The 22,155-nt window shown below is 36.6% G+C and overlaps 1 protein-coding gene across 5 annotated transcripts; it reads left to right on the forward strand.

The window, feature by feature from the left end:
• Window positions 1-12,759, forward strand: RGD3 (ROOT GROWTH DEFECTIVE 3). 5 transcript variants are annotated; one of them, XM_078312933.1, is made up of 29 exons: window positions 1-110; window positions 791-916; window positions 1,023-1,117; window positions 1,658-1,878; window positions 1,962-2,019; window positions 2,100-2,178; window positions 2,461-2,831; window positions 2,944-3,052; window positions 3,152-3,644; window positions 3,731-3,863; window positions 3,966-4,034; window positions 4,365-4,576; window positions 4,810-5,032; window positions 5,407-5,577; window positions 5,778-6,212; window positions 6,661-7,065; window positions 7,158-7,277; window positions 7,581-8,069; window positions 8,284-8,822; window positions 9,052-9,550; window positions 9,653-9,721; window positions 9,813-9,917; window positions 10,230-10,460; window positions 10,709-10,972; window positions 11,053-11,102; window positions 11,215-11,324; window positions 11,428-11,510; window positions 11,761-11,973; window positions 12,221-12,759. In XM_078312933.1, exons 2-29 carry the CDS (start codon window positions 868-870, stop codon window positions 12,383-12,385), a joined length of 6,060 nt encoding a protein of 2,019 aa, XP_078169059.1. In that variant the 5' UTR covers window positions 1-110; window positions 791-867; the 3' UTR covers window positions 12,386-12,759. The 5 variants fall into 5 exon arrangements, with proteins under 5 accessions (XP_078169059.1, XP_078169062.1, XP_078169061.1 ...); XM_078312936.1 differs by having other exon boundaries at window positions 2,947-3,052; XM_078312935.1 differs by having other exon boundaries at window positions 18-110; window positions 786-916.
• Window positions 12,760-22,155: the final 9,396 nt, after the last annotated feature.

Consider the following 22,155-nt stretch of genomic DNA (forward strand, 5'->3'; position numbering starts at 1 on the left):
ATCCTCACGCGCTTCGCCACAAAACGGCACGGACCCTTCTTATCCGAACCCGACTGCCAAGTCGACCTGGTTAGGCTCGATAAGACCCGGTTTGGACTCGATCGGATCAGGTCAGTTTTTTTTTCTCTCCTCTCTCTCCCCTGCCCCTCTCTCTCTCGTACCATCTCGTGCCCTAGGGAGCTCAGGCGCGCGTACCATGGCTCTCCTCCGTTAGATCCGACCCTTATTTATGACGAGACAGATTGCGTCACCCTCTCTCTACCATCCCTTTCTCTCTGTTTCTCTTCGTTCATATCGATGGCTTCGTACGCACGGATCCCGTTGTACCTCGATTTATGGCTCAATGTACGTGGACTTGATTTAGGTTTATTGGAGTCGCGGAGCAGTCTGGTTAGGAATTAAAACATAGGAGCTTAATTTTTGATTGAGGTGGTTTATTGGTACAATAGAGTAATCTGGGTTGAAGACCTCGTGTGAATGTGCAATTGAAATTCAAAACTAGATAGTCACAAATGTATTCTTGGAATATCTTAACGGAGAATAACAACATATTTATAAGACTGACTGATACCTGAGAACTTTTGTGAGCAAAGGCTTGTTAAGTTGAATGAATTTGCAATCTGTTTATGTGGGATTGCAGTTTTTAAAACCTGAATGTGTGTTCAAATACAAAAGGTTTTGTGAACAAATTATAACACCATAACCACATTATGGGTCGAGCAGCTCAGAAAATTAATCAAGTTGCATCAGCATATGAAATTTACTCATGTAACTTTCTTTGTCAGAGCAGAATTTGAGAAGTAACTGGACTTGTTAACCGATGAGGGTGTTTACATCAAACGAGAGATAAAAGATCTCAGATTAACCATGGCTCAGAATTCATCTCGGCTCCAGCGCCTCCTTACATTACTTGACAGTATCCTTTTCTTTTCAGCTGCTTCTTTTTCAGGAGAATGGGATAAAGAATATTTATGCCATCATTATTTCATTTATCACATGTTGTTTTCCTTGACAATTTTTAGCTGGTTCGACCCAAACAACAAGGTTTGCTGCTGCTCGGCAAATTGGAGAAATCGCCAAATCTCACCCTCAAGACTTGATACCCTTATTGAAAAAGGTATTGAATTTGTTAATTTTTCAGGAATGATTTAATAGGAGAGACCTAGAAACCTAGAAGTATCTTGACTATTTGATAATTTTTGAAGAACCTAAATTAGCATATGTTATATATTCTGACGAACACTGTTCTTGCCAAGGTGTTATGTCTTTTTTGAGCTTGCTCAAGTCCAAGCCATTTGGGCCCCTTAGAGCTTCTAACCAAGAAGCACAGAGATCCCAAAAATAAGTGGTTTCTCCTCCAAAAAGAACCTCTCATATTGGGGAACACATTAGATACCTAAACCCATGGGGCTTTAGAATAAATTGTCCATAATACTATGATTATAATGTTCCAATTTTTACCAATTTTTGCTATTTCATCAAAGAAAGAATTAGAAATAGGTATAATACATTGGAGTTTTTTTTTTCCAGTTAATTTCTGGAAATGAGTAGCCTTGATTAGCTTAATGTGCTATAGAGTAGAGAAAAAAGACAATATAAAGTGATACTAATAGAATGAAGTAATTGTAGTGCAAGTATTTTGTTTTTGGTTGAATAGGTTTCTCAGTATTTAAGAAGTAAAAGCTGGGATACCAGGGTCGCAGCAGCACAAGCAGTAGGCGCAATAGCTGAGAATGCGAAGCACACTACTCTCAAGGAGTTGCTTGCACTAGTTGAAGCAGAAGCAGCTAATCTAGGCATTTTTGACATCTCTAATGAATTGGGACCAGCATGGTCTAGGTTTGATCCTGACCTAGCTGCTGGTCTTGCTTTTAAAAGGTTGCATTTTGTAATGTCAGGAATAATTTTTGAATAACTGGTTAAATGAAGGAGCAATAACTTAATTTCTCGTGCTATTGTAGTTTTCAAATTAGCAAAGTCTTAGAGTTTGGTTCTCCTCTATTGGCATCTGGAGGCCAGGTATGTGCTTATATTTTTGAATAACTTTTTTCTTTAATTTCTTTCAGTTTGTAGAAATAACTTCTCAATGAACTTGCTAGGAATATGATGTGGCAAATGATAACAGGAGCCCAGCTGAGCGCTTGGCTCGTCAAAAACAAAATCTTCGTCGACGTTTAGGTTAGGTCTCTTTCTTTTCTATTTGGGTGCGTTTGGTTGAATCTTGGGGTTAGCGAGGTTAGCAGCTAAACCAAGAGTTTGGAACAGCCACTAACCCAGCAAATGGAATAGCAGAATAACAAGCTAACCCAAGAATCTGGAACAGCTACTTTTTCATCCAAACACGGAATAACGGGCTACATTTTTGCTAACCCAAAACTTTTGCTATTCCATCGCCATCCAAACGCACCCTTTGTTTTCTTTCTATGTGCTTATGTCCCAATTCATCTAATGCGAGCGCAGGTTTGGATGTATGCGAGCAATTCATGGACGTAAGCGAAGTCATTAGGGACGAGGATCTCATGACCCCACAAAGAGGGCATGGTCCCCAAGGAGCTGTTGTCATAAATGGGAGTAACAATGGAAATAACAACTGGGCGCATCCAATTCAAGGTCAATCTGGCAGGGATATCCAACAGCTGGTTGCAACCATGGTGCCAGGTTTCCGGTCTAAGCGACTTAGTGCCAGAGAACTTAACATGCTTAAAAGAAAAGCAAAAAGCAGCGCAAAAGATCATACCAAAACCTCGTCAGAGGATGAGACGAGTAAGAATCAAGCTGCAGCTCCTTCTGTACCTAAGGAGATGCACACTGATCCAGCTGCATCCAGTAAGGTAGACATCCATAAAATTAGAAATCTGTACATAAACCAGCCAACAACGGATTAGATTTGTGTATTTTAGAAAAGGGATTTCAGTTTTTTATTTTTGTTGTTGTTGTTGTCAGGAGGCACTAGATACAATGGCGGAGGAAGAGAGTGCAGAGTGTGAAGAGAGTGGCAGATGGCCTTTTCAGCATTACGTAGATCAGCTTATACATGATATATTTGATCCTGGTTTGTTTCTGTTCCTTCTTATGTGAAAATGTTTATTACCTTACATGCTCCAACTTCGATATTTTTAAATCTCATTTTGTAACATGAATTACTTTTCAGTTTGGGAAGTGAGGCATGGTGCTATGATGGCCTTGAGAGAGATACTAACCCACCAAGGTTCTTGTGCCAGAGTTTACATCCCTGACTTGGCCTCAGATAACCTCTCTCTTCCTGATTTTTGTGATAAGATCAACCCAGAGGTGAAACGATCACGAGAATTTGACCTAAACAAGCAATTTGGTTTGCTGGAGGACAATGAACCTGATCAGAAGCGACTTAAGTTTTCAGATGAGGCTCTAGTCAATGGAGCTGCTTTGACAGAGCCTCCTCTTGATGGTGTAAAGATAGAATTGGACTCAGGAGGCAATAGTGATTCAAAATGGCCATTTTCTGGTGAATCGGGCTCTGTTCTGATGCCTGGTTTAATGACAAATATTAGTGAAAATTCAAAATTAATGAAGCTTGTAAAACTGTACCAGTATTCGTGCCTCAAGAACTGGGAATTTCTTCAAGATTGTGCCATTCGGTTTCTTTGTGTGCTTTCCTTGGACCGGTATGCGCTATTCTTATTTTAATGCTCACAAAAGCATCATATTTTTTCTGTGTATTTCCTAATACAGCTAATGTTTAATTTCACAGCTTTGGAGACTATGTCTCAGATCAAGTTGTAGCCCCGGTGCGGGAGACGTGTGCACAAGCCTTAGGTGCAGTGCTGAAGTACATGCATCCTTCATTGGTTAATGAGACTTTAAATGTGCTACTACAGATGCAGGTTTTGTTATACTGCGTACATAATTTAGTATTTTAGATTGTATGAGAAAATGCATAGTTGTGGGTTTTTTTATTCTTTTAAAATATCTTCTATTGTCTACAGTGCAGACAAGAATGGGAAATTCGCCACGGCAGCCTTCTTGGCATTAAATATCTTGTAGCTGTTCGCAAGGTACTTCCAACTGCAAAATAGATTTTCTGAGGTTTATACAAGCTTGTTCTGTCTATTATACACTAGAAAATTAGATGAAATTTGGTTTGTTTCTTTGAGGCAACATATGAAAATAGATAACAGTAAAAACAAAGATAAACCTAATTCCACTTTCTGTAGATGTAGGATATTGTCTTAATTTTTCGAAATAAAGTAACAGGTAACCACCTGGTGCAAATTACAGTTTAAAATGGCAAAGTGAGAATTCAGGGATCAATTTGGGAAGTTGACCACACATCAAGGTTCATTCCATTTGTTTAATCTAATTTTGTTTATCCTTCTGGATTTTAGGAAATGATTCAGAATCTGCTTATGTATGTACTCCCTGCTTGTAAAGCTGGGTTGGAAGATCCAGATGATGATGTAAGAGCAGTCGCGGCAGATTCACTTCTACCAACTGCTGCATCTCTGGTTGAACTAGATGATCAAATGCTTAATTCCATTGTGATGTTGCTTTGGGACATTTTGCTTGATCTTGATGACCTTAGCCCCTCCACCAGCAGGTCAACCTGTTGTTTTCGTTTTTCTCTATTTTTTCTTTTGTTTGGTAGGATATTTTGTTGTCCTTTACCATAAAAACTGGGATGGTAATTGGTACTTCAGTACATTAGTAGAGCAAACCACAGTATCTTGTCAGCTCCAATTATGTAATTCCTCGATTAAATTTTATTAGGATTATTATTTTTATTTTTTGCATTTGTGTTCTTTGATTTGAGCTAACATTTAAATTTGACAGTGTGATGAACTTGCTGGCGGAGATATATTCCCAACCTGAAATGGTACCGAAGATGCTTGATAAATTGATCTCAGCAGAGAAGCATGGAGTAGACATTAACATGTTTGAAATGGACGATGCCAGTGGTTCAAGCCCTTATGCACTGGCAACTCTAGTCCCCCGTCTGTGGCCTTTCATGAGGCACACGATCACTTCTGTCCGGAACTCTGCCATCTGCACACTTGTAAGTTTATTTCTGTTGTTCCTTTCAATTTCAGCAGTTTCATTTTGGCACTGGCTAGTTTCGGGAGGCACTGAAGATCTTTCAGCCACTGTTTAGGTCTCCCAGTTGATGTTAAATCTCCTTTTAGAATGCAGAAAAAGATTAAGTTTGACTGGTTGGTTCTTTGTTCACGACCGGATGGTACTGTTATCCGTACTGTGAAGTGTGAACCTTGTTATAGATTATTATTTAATTTTTGCATACTGGTGTCAGCATTGTTTCTACCAAATTGTAGCCACTGTGACAGCATGACTTCTGGAAATGCCAAGTTCATGATGTACTTATTGTAAGTTGGTATGTTTGTTAATACTTTAACATCGACTTTCGTTGAGCAGGAAAGACTGCTTGAAGTAAATAAAGGGAGCTCAGATGGAACTGGAGCTTCTAAGTTTTGGCCTAGTTCCATTTTAGGTGATGCAATGTGCATTGTGTTTCAGAATCTGCTTTTGGAAGCAAATGAAAACATCCTTCAATCTTCAGAAAGAGTGTGGAGACTGTTACTCCAGGTATCTTAGTTTATTTTGTCAATTATTTATTTCAATTGCTGTCAAGAACTTGCTTAGTTGGTTTGTTTATGATGCCTATGGAGCTCAAACCATTTGGCACCTCCAATATGGTCCCAGATTTCACACTAAATTGTTGATGAAAATTTATGGGATTAATTCCTTCTGAAGCACTACTTTATTTTTATTTCAAAATATTACAGTGTCCCGAGAACGAGTTGGAATCGGCTGCAGGTGCATATTTCTCTAGCTGGGTCCAGTTGGCAACAACTCCATACGGTTCAGCCCTGGACCCTGCCAAAATGTTCTTGCCAGTAGCCCTTCCTCGAAGAAGTGCATCTAGAGCTGCTGCTAAAATGAGATCTGTTCATGGCACTAGCACCAGTAGTGTGACCATTCTTGACTTTTCAAAAGGACAAGTGCAGCAGCCGGTCTCTGCCCCTGTGGAGAGAGACATTCCAGCTGGTGTGGCCAAAATTGTGGTTGGTGCAGATTCTGAGAAATCTGTGACCCATACCAGGGTTCTTGTGTCTACTGCTTTGGGTGTCTTGGCCTCCAAGCTGCCACCAACCTCGTGGCAGGTTGTGGTCACTCTGCTATGGCGCGATCTTACGGCGCTTGCTGGTGTTCAAAGACAGGTTTGCAAACTCAAGTTCTTTATTTTAGTATATACTGTTGATACTCTCAAGTATCATGTGTTCGTTAATATGTAATTTTTAGAATTATTCTTGGACCTCCTTTGCTAATTGTCACAATAAATAACACAATGCTACCTCAGCAAGTATTCAGGACCTGAAGGAAGACCCCAAATAAGCATGAACAACTCAACACATTGGTGCAGTAATTATACCTCATGGTGCTACCTTATACCGACTTATACTAGGAGTAGCTGATCCTTATGTCTGAAAGAATTACCAGATACCAGTGAAAACATGCTACAGTAACATTACCTGATGTTGCTGCTGCTTGCTATTAGTAGTAGTAGATCCTAGCACCAGATACTTTTTGTAGTTTTAATTTGACCTTTGTGATACATTGATGTCAACAAAATATTATCAAATTTTATTCGTTGGTAAAAACTTTTAGGTTGCCTCCATGATTCTTGCAATGTGGTTCAAGGAGCTAAGAAACAAGGACCCGGCAGTCTCTCAGGCCTTGGTTGTTTCCTTGGGTCAAGTAAAGCAATGGCTACTAGATCTACTTGCATGCACAGACCCAGCATTTCCTACAAAGGATTCCCTTCTCCCATACTTGGAACTTTCTAGGACTTATGCTAAGATGCGCAATGAAGCCAATCATTTTCTCCATTTAATTAAATCAACTGGTGCTTTTAGTGACTGTGCTTCTAGTCTAAACCTCATCATTGACAATTTGTCTATAGATGAAACGATCGAGTTTGCTTCTAAATTATCTGTGCCTCTTGAGCTACAGGAAGTGGAGTCTGCTAAGCAACAGCTCCTGTCAACATGTGGCTACTTGAAGTGTGTTCAGGTCTGTTTTGAGATCTTTTCGTTTCCATTTAATCATTTCACCTATTAAAGTTTGGCTATTTACACTTACAAATATTTGGATTTTTTATGTAGAACAATTTGCATGTAGCAGTCTCAGCATTAGTGGCTAGTGCTGTGGTTTGGACTCGTGAACTACCTAGTCGGCTAAATCCAGTCATTTTGCCTTTAATGGCTGCTATCAAAAGAGAACAGGTTCTTATCAATTATTGTTACTTTTTATTGGGTTAGATAGTATTTTCTCCCCAATATTTGATCTCAGGAAAATAAATCAATGCACCTTGTTCATGTTAGCTTTCGTAGGGTTTAGAAACCTTAAAATAAATTGGCAGTTGCCACATTTTATTTTCCATGAGGTTGCAGTTCCTGTTAGTAATTTTGAGATGCATATTATCTTTCGATTCAAACGGTTCTCTATTCTCTATAGCCAATATAAAGATTTTTTATGAAGTGTACCCTACTATGATCCATTATGCACATTGCTGGTGTAAAATGTAGGAAGAAATACTACAACAGAAAGCAGCAGAAGGGCTTGCAGAGTTGATTTTCAATTGTGTGGCACGTAAACCCAGCCCGAATGATAAGTTAATAAAGAACCTTTGCACCTTGACATGCGCTGACCCGAATGAGACTCCTCAAGCCACTGTAATAACCTCTATGGAGGCCATTGAAGAACAGAACCTACTATCTTTCAATAAGGTTTTTGGGTCGCATTCTAGGTCCAGACACCATGCATCTGGAGGAGAAGAACGGTCAAAATTAGAAGGATTTATTAGCCGACGTGGATCAGAGATGGCCTTGAAGCATTTATGTGAGAAATTTGGGTCGGCATTGTTTGAGAAGCTGCCAAAGGTGTGGGATTGCCTCACAGAGCTACTAATTCCTGTTGCCATGGAAGATCCTGCCTCAAAGGATGATCAGCTTATTGTTAAATTGAGCAGGAGCTGCGAGGATAAAGATCCCCAGTCTCTAATAAACACTATTCAGGTCTGTCCCCTGTCTGTGTATTTCATGCAAAATCGCTGAAGCATATGGAATGAGATTGATAGTGGAACCTTGATCTGATTTTTTAAGCAGTCGGCGGCATATACTGCCACTAAATTTAACTATGTTTAAACTAGAGCCAATACTCTATGCAGTACTTATCTGCTTAAGCATTAAACCTTCACAGGAAATAATTCTGACTCATTTCATATTCCAGGTAGTTAGATCAATTGCTTCCCTTGTACACGAGTCACTAAGGCCACAACTTCTCAGCCTCCTGCCTTGCATCCTTGGTTGTGTGCGTCACTCCCATGTGGCCATCAGATTAGCTGCCTCGAGATGTGTGACCTCCATGGCTAAATCAATAACTGCTTCGGTTATGACTGCCATAATCGAGACGGTTATCCCGATGCTATCGGACGAATCATCTGTTAGTGCCAGACAAGGTGCTGGTATCCTAGTCAGCCTTCTAGTACAGGGATTAGGGGTTGAACTGGTACCATATGCTCCACTGTTGGTTGTACCACTTCTTAGGTGCATGAGTGATTCTGACAGGGCTGTTAGACAGAGTGTCACACATAGTTTTGCAGCATTGGTGCCTCTACTACCCCTTGCTAAAGGTGCGGCCTTGCCCGATGGGCTTGACGATAGGTTATCGAGTAATGCTGAAGATGCACGGTTCTTGGAGCAGCTGCTTGATAACTCTCATATTGAGGACTACAAGCTCAGCGTTGATCTTAAAGTTGGGTTAAGAAGGTACCTACTTGTGATATGTCTAACTTGTGTTATTTCAAAAGTAGATAAAGGATGACTTTGTTGAAGACTTCTTAGCAGGAAGAAGAATTTTCTGTTAAATTGTTCGTTGTCCATCTGAATAGGCGTCTTATGAAACTACCCAAAATTATGGGTGTTTCTGAAACTGAGAATAAATGGTTGCTTTTTGTAAGAAAAAAAATAAGAAACAAGCTTTTGTTTTTTGATACAGGTACCAGCAAGAAGGCATCAACTGGCTAGCCTTTTTGAGACGGTTTAAGCTGCATGGAATCCTATGTGATGACATGGGGTTAGGCAAAACACTTCAAGCCTCGGCTATAGTTGCGACCGACATAGCTGAGAGGCGTGCAAATACCAAAGAAGAGAATTACTCTGATCCTCTCTCTATAATTGTCTGCCCTACTACTTTAGTTGCACACTGGGCCTATGAGATAGAGAAGCACATAGATACTTCTGTCATGAGCGCACTTCAGTATGGGGGGTCTGCCCCTGAGAGAATGGCTTTGCAGAGCCAGTTTGACACTTGTAATGTTGTGATAACATCTTATGATATTATTAGAAAAGATATAGATTTTCTAGGAAAGATTGCCTGGAACTATTGTATCTTAGATGAGGGGCATATTATCAAGAGCTCTAGGTCTAAGATTACATCAGCTGTGAAGCTGTTGAAATCAGAACACCGACTTATCTTGAGCGGCACGCCAATTCAGGTTTTTGTCTATTCTTTTATATTATGATCTATTGATATGGCTGTGTACCTCTATTAATTTTTAGATATTTGACAATTCCCTGACATTGATTTATTATTTCAGAACAATGTTTTGGAGCTGTGGTCACTCTTTGATTTCTTAATGCCAGGATTCTTGGGTACAGAGAAGCAGGTATATTACATCTTATGATATTTTTTTTATTTGCATAGAGAATGTTTGTGTTGTGTTGACTTCTGAATATTAAATTCTGCTCATTTTTCAGTTCCAGTCAACGTATGGTAAACCGCTTATAGCTGCCAAGGATCCAAAATGTTCGGCGAAAGATGCTGAAGCTGGAATTCTTGCAATGGAGGCATTGCACAAGCAGGTATTCTACCTTTCCCTATTATGTGTGATTGTGTAAATGCTCCTGTGAAATTTGGAACTATTGTGCTACTGTCTGTAATTATGTAGTCGTGTACCATGTCACCTGCAAAATTTATAATACTGTTATTGCCAGAAACTCGGTATGTTCTTCAGGTTCTTTACAAGGGCCTCCAAGATATTAATATTTTTATTATTTTTAATTATTTCATGTGTGTGGTTGTGTGTAAATATCCTTTATGACAATGGTTTGTAAGTTCTCTAAACATTATTTCCTTGATTTTGAATTTTTAATGCTTACTATTGTTGGTTGTAGGTGATGCCATTTCTTCTTAGACGAACAAAGGATGAAGTGCTATCTGACCTTCCGGAGAAAATCATACAGGACAGATATTGTGACCTCAGCCCCTTGCAACTCAAGCTTTATGAGCAGTTTTCTTGTTCTAATGCTAAAGAAGAGATTTCAACCATTGTTAAAGCAGAGGACAGTGAAGATTCTGCTACTGCTACTGCTACTGCACCTAAGGCCACTACTCATGTCTTCCAGGTAATTCCTCTTGTTGAAGATTTAACCTAATGTTTCAAGATATCTTATTATATAATTTAGAAAAAAGAGTTTATCATCATATTCCTTATGTTCCTGTTGTGGGGTTGTGATAAGGGTAGGACTTAATTAAGGCTTAAGTTGAGATCAATTTTGAAGATGAAAATTGACTATTACCAAATGAGCTAATGCAGTAATTCTGGTCAGATCTAACTTATTCTGTCCACTAATATACTTTCATTAACTTACAGGCATTGCAGTACCTTCTAAAGGTTTGTAGCCATCCATTGCTAGTTATGGGAAACCAACCTCCACAAACTATGGAGAGGATCATCTCAGAAGTGGTCCCAGGTTGTCGAGACATGATATCAGAGCTTCACGAGCTACTCCACTCGCCTAAACTCGTTGCTCTTCAGGAAATACTTGAAGAGTGTGGAATTGGTTTAGATGCATCTGCTAGTCCTGGTGGTTCCCATGGTGGCCAGCATCGTGTTTTGATCTTTGCACAGCACAAGGTACAGTGAGTAAGGGTTTCTTTCTTGAATTTTAGTAATGATCCGTGATGGCAAGTACTTGATGAATGTCTTTCTTTCAGGCATTTTTGGACATAATCGAGAGGGATCTTTTCCAGTCTCATATGAGAAGGTACTATTTTTTGAAGAGTTAATATTAGTAATTTTACTCTAATAGCTATATGTGAATAAAATCCTTTTTGTTTGGCAACATAAACAAATTTCTATCAATATTCTTTTGACAGTGTTACGTACCTGCGCCTTGATGGTACAGTCCAAGCTGAGAAGAGATTTGAAATTGTAAAGGCTTTCAACTCAGATCCTACCATTGATGTACTCTTGCTCACTACTCATGGTAACAGTCCCTGCCATGTTTTATTTAAACAGGTTTTACCACCAAACATTTGTTGTTCAGATTGTTTAACTTGCTTTCCTATTTATTTATTTATTTTCTGTAGTTGGTGGGTTGGGGTTGAACCTAACATCAGCTGATACATTGGTCTTTATGGAGCATGACTGGAATCCAATGAAAGATCTCCAGGTTAGTAGTTTCTTCTAACAGAAACAATGTGCTGCCCTTAATGTGCATACCAGTAAATTCTGCAGTTGGTGCTGCTAAGATTCAAACTAAAAAGACGGACTTTAGTTTAGGTAATTGAAGGACTGGGTAGAAATTTAAGTACTACTGTGGTACCCTTGTTGATCATGTCATCTCTCCATTAATCCATACCCGAGTCATTTATCAAATCCATGTCTAAGACACCTCCATGATATTGGGTTTGCATGGGTAGGCTATGGACAGAGCACACAGGCTGGGGCAGAAGAAGGTGGTTAATGTGCATCGTCTGATAATGCGGGGCACACTTGAAGAAAAGGTGATGAGCCTTCAGCGATTCAAGGTATCCGTCGCAAATGCGGTTATCAATGCAGAGAATGCAAGTCTCAAGACTATGAACACCGACCAACTGCTCGATCTCTTTGCTTCAACTCCTGCCTCTAGAAAGGTAATTTCTTAATCTATACAATTGTATATTCTTGCAAGTTTTTGTCTAATGTTGTAAATAACCCTACTTTTCTAAAAAAAAATGTTGTATATTACCCTTGAGTACTCGTAGCCCATATTTGGTATAAACCTGGTGCTTTTAGGCAAAATGCTGAATAAACCAAAACCTTGTCTGTATTGTAACAAGTTTCTTGGTACACTGGAAACCTTGTCATCAAATTTTGTATTTTTCGTCATCTGTGGAACAGGGTGCGCTGCTGTCAAGAGGATCGAGTAGTGACCCGAGCAATGGGTCAAAGGGAGGGGGAAGGGGTCTGAAATCGATACTGAATGGGTTAGATGATCTGTGGGACCAATCTCAGTATGCTGATGAGTATGACATGACCCAATTCTTGGCTAAGCTCAATGGATGATGCAGTTTTTTCTTTCTTTATTCTTTTTTTCTTTTCCTGTTTTGGCTCCTTTAACCAAATCTTTGATGTACAGTGTAAATTGAATTAGCGAGTCCATCAGCCCAGATTTTGGTTTCACTATATAAAGAAAAAGGAAGTATTTTTTTTGGTCTTTCTGGCTTTTACTGTAGTTGGGATTCAGGGATTGTTAACTAGTATATGGTCTCGCTAGTTCGGGAGGAAATTGGGAAAAAGCTAACAGAATATATGTCTAGAAGACAGTTAAGATCTGTAACCAGGTTTTAGTAGAGTTTTAGTGCACACTGCTGAAACGGAAAAGGGGGGTAAATCTGAGTTGTAAGGAATATTTATCAAATTGCAGAACCTTTTTGCCATCTTTTTCTTGCTGTATTGCTTTTCAACTTTTGTAATTATCAAAGATGATCGTACCGTCTAGCACATAGGGGTATTCACAAAGCAAATTTCACAGGGTTTTTTATTTTTATTTTTGTGGTTTCTATCTTTATTTTTCTAAAAGAAAAAAAATATGACAAATGGTGGGATATGCTGAGCGCAATAAAATTTATAAGTGTATTCAATGTTTCAACACTGTTACATATGGTGCCTCCTTGTTAAGCAGTCTACGCAAATATTCCAGTCGAAAATTCTGATATTCCTTGAACAGCAACCAAGCCTCCATTATATCAGCTGCTTAAATGCCCTCAAATCAGAATCCCAATTCCCTAGGTGGTTCCTTCACCTTTACCCACTAGAGTAATTCCTTCGAATCTGTAAAGAAAGACAGTCATAAATCTATAAAAGTAAATTATTTACTAATAATTTTGCCCACTGTTATTTTTTTTTTTTTTTCTGTTTTAGTTAGTTTTACTTAATTTTTCATGATGTCAATAACATGAATATGTGTTTTACTTGACTATTTGTGTTTGGAATAGATTTGGAACTACATGATGTGTTCGTGTAAATTTGGACTATTGATAGGTTAAGTAACAAAAAGAAATGAATCAGACGAAGTTGTAAAGTTTTCAAGTGGTTTCAGTTTTCTTAGCGGAAAGTTAGCGCTTGGATTATTATTATTATTTATTAAAAGAACCTTATTACTTCATTCTGAAGCCAGAATTAAGTTCAATTTTTACTCAAGTTTTAAGATTACCGTTGGCGGGTCCCACAAAAATTTAATGTTTTCTGATGGATGCTTCCAAAGAAAAGGATAGAAATGGAAGGGTTGGCACGTACCTGACGTTGTCACGTTTTAACAGAAGCTCTTATTTATATGTTTATTTACTTTATAAAGACAAAAGAAATTAATTAAAGTATGACAGATTGACAGTTTACCTGGTCACAATTGATTTGACGGGCAATGATCCAATCTCAATTAAGTACATAATAAATTATTGACAATTGTGTTTATGGAAGGAGTACGTTTATTCTCTGAATCAATCCTAATTAAACTTTTTTTTGAAAAAAAAATATGCTGTGCTTTTAATACTAAAATAATTAATTTTTAATATAATTAGTGGTTTTAACATATAAATATTGAAAAATATGAACGAGTTATGTTTAACAAAAGTACTGTCCTCGTAAAAACTTTGCTAATTTGTTTTGACATTTTGTGATTTTTTTTTCTCAATTTATATCTGATGATGGTACAAATGTCATGTGTGCCGAGATTTTTATTTTTATCCAAAAAATAAATTATTTTATTATAAATGACCATGTTTTTTGAAAAATTATATTTATGCCCAAACCGCTAATATTCCTGGCGGTCCGAATTTTTAATTCAAACCGCCAGGAATATATGCGGTTTGGGTATAAATATAATTTTTCAAAAAACATGGTTATTTATAATAAAATTATTTATTTTTGGAGTAAAAATAAAAATCTCGGTCATGTGTGTAATCATCACTACACTTCCGTAATATTATCATGTCTTAAACATTATAAATATAGAGAAAATATTTTTATCCACACTTTTTTCACAAATATTTATATAAGGTTCCATAACAGCTTTATAAGTATTTTTTCTCTACTTTCCATATTCTCTCTCCTTTCCTCATATTTCTCTCTCACCCACACAAAAACAAAAGGGGAAATTGGTTATTTGCCACTCCAAAATCTTCAAATTAGAAAAATGCCACTCCAAAATTAGAATTCATCAAAATGCCACTCTAAACTTAGAAAATTCAGAATTTTGCCACTCTAAATTGTTAATGACCAAATTACCCTCCCCATCTCTTCGTCTCCGTTTTCTTCTTCTCCTCCGCCTCCCTGGTGGTTCTGTCCCGTGCCTTTAGAGGCTGGCCACATTCACTGGATGGGGTATGGTTGTTTGTGCACCTGGTATTTTCCAACTTATGAGATAATTTAACTCTAGTGCATCTGCCCAAATTGGATTCTTCTCAATTGGTTTAAATTTGTCGGTGATACTCTACAGGGGACGATATGTCAAAATTGATTTCCAAGTCGTTTTGGAGGCCGCCAAAATTGAGCTCATGAACTTCATCAAGAAGAGCACAGAACAAAGTTATCTTTTTGTGGTGTTTACTTTAGAATTTAGATTAAGCACTAAACAATTTAGTCAGATCTTTTAGTGAATCAGGTAGGCGGAGGAGAAGAAAACATGACAGTCGCCAAATAATGGATCTCAACTAGTTTACATATGGCACAAATTTAGTCCCTTGTTACGGGACAGAACCACTAGGGAGGCGGAGGAGAAGAAAACGGAGAAGAAGAGATGGAGAAGGTAATTTGGTCATTAATAATTTAGAGTGGCAAAAGTCTGAATTTTCTAAGTTTAGAGTGGCATTTTGATGAATTCTAATTTTGAAGTGGCATTTTTCTAATTTGAAGGTTTTGGAGTGGCAAATAACCAATTTCCCCAAAACAAAACCATTTTCAGATGGAGAACTCCTCTCACGTTGCTTTCTCTTCGGCCGCCTCCGCCTCTTCTCAACCTCTTCCTTTTCTCCATCAATTTCTCGCGTCATGTGCGTCCTTTCAAGCCGCGCGAGCTGTTGGAATTCGCAACAACTGTCGGCCCAGTCACTGCTCTAACCACGGAGATAGGAATAGACGATCTAAGAGAGGCAATCTGGAGGAGAGAAATGAGGGTGGAGACAATCTGGAGCATAATTGGGTTATTTTACAGTATTTACCTTGTAGTTTTACAATATGCATCTTATGATTTTATAGTATTCATCTTGTGACAATCTAGACGAGAGAGATGAGAGAGAGGTGATATGGAGGAGATACGAGGAGATGGTTTGAGAGAGACGATATGGAGGAGAGATGAAAGCGAGGCGATATGAAGTATTGATCTTGTCGTTTTACAGTATTGATCTTGTGGTTTTACAATATGCATCTTGTGATTTTCCAGTATTCATCTTGTGGAAATCTATAGAAAATAGATGGAGAGGCGATCCGGAGAAGATAAGAGGAGACGATTTGGAGGAGAGAGATGACATAGAGGCGATATGGATTATTAATCTTATTGTTTTATAGTATTCACCGAAGCTTTACCACTTCCCTCTCCTCTGCACCATCTCTCCAACGCTATTACGGCGTCCAATCGGATTAGGTCTGTTGTTTCTTCTAGTTGTTTCTGTTATACTAAGTGCACCTCTAATTGCTCAAAAACTAAAATTAAATTGCAATTGAAAGTAAATAGATGAGTTTAGAGAAATTTGACACGCGGGATGTTAACGGAGTTCGGCAAAACAAAGGCCTACGTCTCCGGGGTTTCGCAACCTTGAGTGGTGCGCCTTTCTATTACCCAATACGAAATGATTACAACTTGTGAACCGTTGAGCCCTTACACACCAAGCGGGAAGTCAAACGGCCAACTCAAAGAGATGAGAACAAGGTCTCTTAGTTCAAGCTACTCAAGAGAAACACTCAATAGATCACTCTAACCTAATCTAATTTGAGATTAGTGAAGTGGGTTTGAGGTTGTTTGAGGGATTTTGAAGTTTTAAGCTCTCACAACAATGGAGTAAGCTAAGCTCTCAGAAAATCACTTTTTAGAAGTTTAGGGTCAGCTAAGATGATTTGGAAAGAAAACCCAAAGCTCTATTTATAGAGTCAGCTAAAAAATGAGCTGTTTAACATAAAACGTTACAACGTTTTAGTTCAAAATGCGATTTAGGATTTTAATTTTCTGACAACTCAGCAAAACGTTACCAACGTTTATAAATCGTTATGTAACGTTTTCAACTGCAAAAACTTGATCAAAAATAGATATCTCTTGAAGCTAAAATTTAATTAAAACGTTATAACGTTTTGTGCAAACGTTACAACGTTTAAATTTGAATTTTATCTTTGATACAACTGTACTTAACGTTCTGACATTCCTAAAACGTTACAACGTTTCAAGTTGATTCTGTACAGCTGTGCTTCAGTAGTTCTGTTTATTCTAAAACGTTACAATGTTTATATAACGTTATGACGTTTATAAATCGTTACAACGTTTATAAACGTTAAAACATTTTAACGTATTTCTGAGTTTGATCAAATTGTTACTTCTGACAAGCATAAAACGTTACAACGTTTTACAAACGTTACCAACGTTTTATCCCTGTTTAAACAAGCCTCAAACATACTTTACCAAATTTCTGATTTTACAATTTGTATTCTTGATAAGTGTCTTCATGACTTCTTCAGTCCAAGTATTCCATAATGCAATTCCATTCGACTTGAACCTACATATCTTTCAAAAATAGAATACATCGTAAAATTCAATAATTGTATGTTTTTGCAAATTAGACAAATAGACGAAAAAGATTATTGCTCAACCAATAGTTTCTTTCTATTTAGATCTGTTTAGATCGTTCTTTTACATTTATTTGTTTCCTTCTATTTACATCTATTTAGATCATTCTTTTACATGCTATATGACTTAAATTGAGGATCATATATGGTGCGATCTTAATTAATCTTTATTATGTAATAGTTTACAAGATCTATGCAATAGTTTTCAGATCTTTATTTTACATATGTAGATCAATTCATTCATCTTGTTGAGTTAGTATTCTAGCTGATGAAGTTGTTTTACATGATTCTTGAAATGATTTTACAAAAAAATTGCAATTGTTTATAATACTGATTTAAATTTCCGGTATTTTTCTAATAGATTTACATGATCTATACAGTATTTTACAAGATATATGAATCATGTTTAAAGGTTATGAAGAGTATTTTACCGGATACAGTTCATAGTTTTACATGATATATGCATCATTTTACAATATCTATTATTATTGAAGTTAAAAGGTTTACAGTATATAGTTCACAATTTTACATGATATAGTTCACAATTTTATAACCTTATTTGTTTTGTTTTTTTTTTTGCAGGATGATATTTCTACATAACACATTATTTCTACAGAACACATTAATTGTTTTTTTTTTTTCAATAGTGACAGTTTATGCTTGTGAACAGTTACTAATGTTTAACAATGTGATTGTAAATAGTTGATGTATTGATATTTTATAGTTTGCATCTGTTAGTTTTACTGTTTATATATTTTAAATTTATAGTATTGAAGTTTGCAGTGTGTTTATCTCAGTTTTATAGTGTTTTAGGTTTCAGATTTACAGTTTTATAGTTTGCATCTGTTAGTTTTATAGTTTACATCTGAGAATTTTATAGTATTGAAGTTCCATAGTTTGCATATGTATGTTTTACAGTATGTGTAGTGTTAATTTACATGATATAGATGCATATCTAAATATTAATAATTGAAGAAAAAAAATAAAACTAATTTTAATTTCGGAAAAAAAAATTGATTCAAAAAATTTAATTTTGCATAATTTTCGAGGTTATATTGAAAAAACTGCAAGTTTGAGAAGTGGTCTGGTTTTAAAATGTTCCAGAAGATTTTAAAAATGTCATTAACTGTAAGTTAGAGAAGTACACTAAGTGGTCCCGCATCAAGTACAATTAGTTTAGCAAGTTGTACAAGTTGCAAGTGATACCTCGCATATTTAACCTATATTTGACTTGATTTCGTACCAAATTCACGTTCTAAATTGTCAAAATCATGTGCATTTCATTGATATATCCTTAGAATTTGGTACTGCTGAGAGTTTGTTTGTTTTCTGCAGGATTGGAGCAAAATAAACGAAGAAACGGCGTTTTTGGACTCTCTGGTACGGCCCTTACCAGGCTTGGTACGGGCCATACCAGACTTAGCCGATCCAGCCTCTCTCCCATCTTGTACGGCCTGGCCGTACCACCTTGGTACGGGCCGTACATAGATGCCGCCTGACAGAATTCAAATCTTGGCAGAGGCTATTTAAAGCGAGGGATCTCTCCATTTTTGAGATACACATTTCATTCCAGATTGAGAGCTCAGAGAAAGAGAGAAAGAGAGCAAAGGAGCAAGGAGAGAAGAGGAAGGAAGAGGAAGAGGCGAAAATCGATGGATCAATCCCTTCTCCACTCCCGATCTTCGATCTAGTTCTATCATGCCTCTCTTTATCTCTTTACTTGTATTTCTGGACAGATCTATGACTTGTGAGTAGTAGATCATTGTTTCTAGGGTTTGTAGATGGATTTTCTTGATTTGTGTTGCTTTTCTTGATTTGGATCTTGTATGAACTCTTTTGATTGTATTGATTGTGTATTTGCTTGTCTTGATTGCTTTGTCTTGCTGTGATTGCATGTGGTGTGCCTATAGTGGTAGATCAACCCTAACAAGGTCATGTGACCATTGCCTTCTCTCAACCAAACCAATCCCTTTAGGTAGACTTGTTCGAATTGAAGCCGAAAGGTTGAATTCTCCCCTAATTGACAGATTAGAGGATACCTTAGATCTCCAATCAATCAACTAGAGGATCTGGACCAAAACACGAGAGTTGAGGTTTAGAAACCCTAGAAGGTGAAGAATTGACTCCAAAACCTAGATCTTGAACCAACAAACGAGAGTTGAGGTTTAGGAACCTTAGGTATGGTCAATTGAACCTTTCTCAAGAGTTTAATACAAGGTACCAGCAAGAAATGCATCAACTCGAACTTGTAAGCTCTGTTCTGGTAAATCAGTACGGGTCTTACAAGAGTGGTGCGGCCTACCTATACCAAGCCCACACGGCTTGGTGGAACAAGGTTGGTGCGGCCTAGCCGTACCAACTTGGTAAGACCCGTACCACTAGAGGCAAATCAGAGATGAAGTCTGAAACCCTTGAAACATCTTTTATCCTAAATCAAAACACAGTTTATACCTTTCCTTGCACAGTTACTATTCTATTGCATTGTTTGATTGCTTGAGTTGATTCTTTAGGAAGATTAAGTACCAAAACTCCCTCTTTCTCACTTCTAGTTTTTAGTCGAGATAAGTAAATTCTAGATAAAGAAACCGTCACTGTGGATCGATACCCGATTATACTCCTCGATAGGGTTGTGCACTTGCAACCCTAATCGGAAGGTGTAACCGCGGTTTTAAAAGGTACGCTCCCAAGCGTACCGAAACTTGCGTTGCGCTTTCACGCGAACAACAAGCACACAAAGTGGTCCCGCTGGATGTTAGAATTTTAAAGTGGGTTTTGTATATGATTCATTATATGAGATTACAGTATAGAATTGAAATTTTACATGATTCGCGCAAGTCAAATGATAGTTTTTTGTGGTAAAAATGTGGACAACTAGTTGTGAACAATTAAACGCTTCCATAAATATGTATGTGTTATGCAAAACAAAAAAATATGTTCTAAAAAATAACTATGTGTTTAAAAAAACAATCTTTTTCAAATTAACTAATTTAATGTTAAAAAATATATAGTCCTCTGGTGATTTTTTTACTATCAAGTTAAAAATAATTAACTTATTATTTAAGATAACTAAGTAGTTATATGTAATATGTTAAGAAAGCTAAGTATTGAATGCATATAGAAGTATACATTTAAAGATACATTTTTCATTATTAAATGATTGTAATTATTATGGATTTATGGTCGAATTTAATACCCCCCCCCATCCATGATCTATTACCTCTATGAAATAGACTATGCTAACGTATTATTATGTTCTTTAATGCCTCCTCGGATTGACCATTAAAATAGCCCCTGGAGGTCAAAATAATCATGCAACTAATATAAACAATTGACCAGTCTTTACCTCGTCAAATTGTACTAGTTTTTTTTTTTTTTCTTCTAAATTTCTTGTTTTAGCTTAGGTTTTTTTTGTCAGACTGATGATCTTATTATTATTATTTTTTCCTAAAAAATATTGGCACAAAGAATGCCATCCGTTTTCATTAATGAAACATTAAACACTAATTTTGCGTCGAATGCATCTCATCAACGCAAAGCAAAACGAAAAATTCACACTCAATTTGCTTCAAGTTTATAAACCTTTTCCTTTTCGAGCTCGTCATTCTTATAATCATATCAACTAGCAATCAATTTGGTTCAACTTGAAAACAAATAAAATTAAAGGGGAGAAGAAAAGTGGAGGAATAACAAATTTAAGATACCATACACATCACATATTTGTTCGTACTATAGATCAACATCTTCATATTTGAAATTCAAACAATCAATATGACGCAAAGCGGTTCCGTTACAATTTTACTCGTTAAGCTCACGTACCGACTAAGTAATAATAGAGAAAAGAATAAAGAGGAAGGTTCAAATGCCTCCATGTTTTTGTGCCTCCATCATGTCTCCATCTCTCTCTATCATTTTCAAAGTTCAAACAGTTGATCCGAACCGCTCAACCTAACCTCCATACTAAAATATGTTTGGAGACCAAATTTTATATTTTTAGAAATTTTTTTACTATTTTTTTAGATAGGTACAAAAATACTGTTTTTAGATGGTTCAGATTTACTGATTTTGTACCTATCTAAAAAAATAGTAAAAAAATTCCTAAAAATATAAAATTTGGTCTCCAAACATATTTTAGTATGGAGGTTAGATTGAGCGGTTCGGATTGACTGTTTGAACTTTGAAAATGATGGAGAGAGATGGAGACATGATGGAAGCATTTGAACCCTCCTCAAGAATAAAAAATAAACACTCAAGAAAACACACAAACTAAACTTTTCTATTTCCCATTCGCTGCTACAACAGAGGGGATTCCTTACGTATTTATAGCAAAACAAAATTAAAAATATAATAGGAAATGCTAACTAATAAATGCTAATTTTTAGTAAACCAACAAAGTTTTTATTCTTATGAAGACCCATGCGTGCATGGTCATAGCAATAAAATGCTTGATTGTTTCAAGACTCCTAGAAGACCATGACATTTAATTATTTCTCAGAAGACCACCCATACCATTATTTGAGATCAAATTTCAAGTTCTCAGTACAATTTGTTGATCAGTCTGGATCTAGTGTGACCGCCATTTACGTCAGTATCTGAATCATATATTTCTTCAGTACGCACCGCGTCACAATATCGTTCAACTTGATCTCAACACATAAAAATGTATTTGTAAATTAAATTTTATATTTTTTAGAATCTTTTTAGATAGATAAAGAATCTCTTGACCTGAAAGTTTTAGATGATTAAAAAGTAGTGATTTTTATATATCTAAAAACATAATGAAAGAATTTAAAAAATAAAATTTAGCGCACAAATACATTCAATATGAAAATTATATTAAACGATATATATTGACTTTTGAACTTTAAAAATAAAATTATTATTTATTAATATGTAATACGGATCAATCTATGCTGTACGTAGTACCATAACCTCACTTATTATATCAACTAAACAATCAATTTTGTTCAACTTGGTAAATAAAAACTAAAGGGGAGAAAAAAAAATAA

Source organism: Carex rostrata, chromosome 12 (assembly GCF_964058835.1).
Source record: "Carex rostrata chromosome 12, lpCarRost1.2, whole genome shotgun sequence".
Lineage (NCBI taxonomy): Eukaryota > Viridiplantae > Streptophyta > Magnoliopsida > Poales > Cyperaceae > Carex > Carex rostrata.

Bases quoted from the DNA above. Each gene is read 5' to 3' on its own strand.
- RGD3 (XM_078312933.1), top strand. From the start codon at position 868: ATGGCTCAGAATTCATCTCGGCTCCAGCGCCTCCTTACATTACTTGAC. The intron at 917-1,022 runs GTATCCTTTTCT...GACAATTTTTAG, and splicing joins CCTCCTTACATTACTTGACA to CTGGTTCGACCCAAACAACA. The intron at 9,551-9,652 runs GTTTTTGTCTAT...TTATTATTTCAG, and splicing joins TGAGCGGCACGCCAATTCAG to AACAATGTTTTGGAGCTGTG.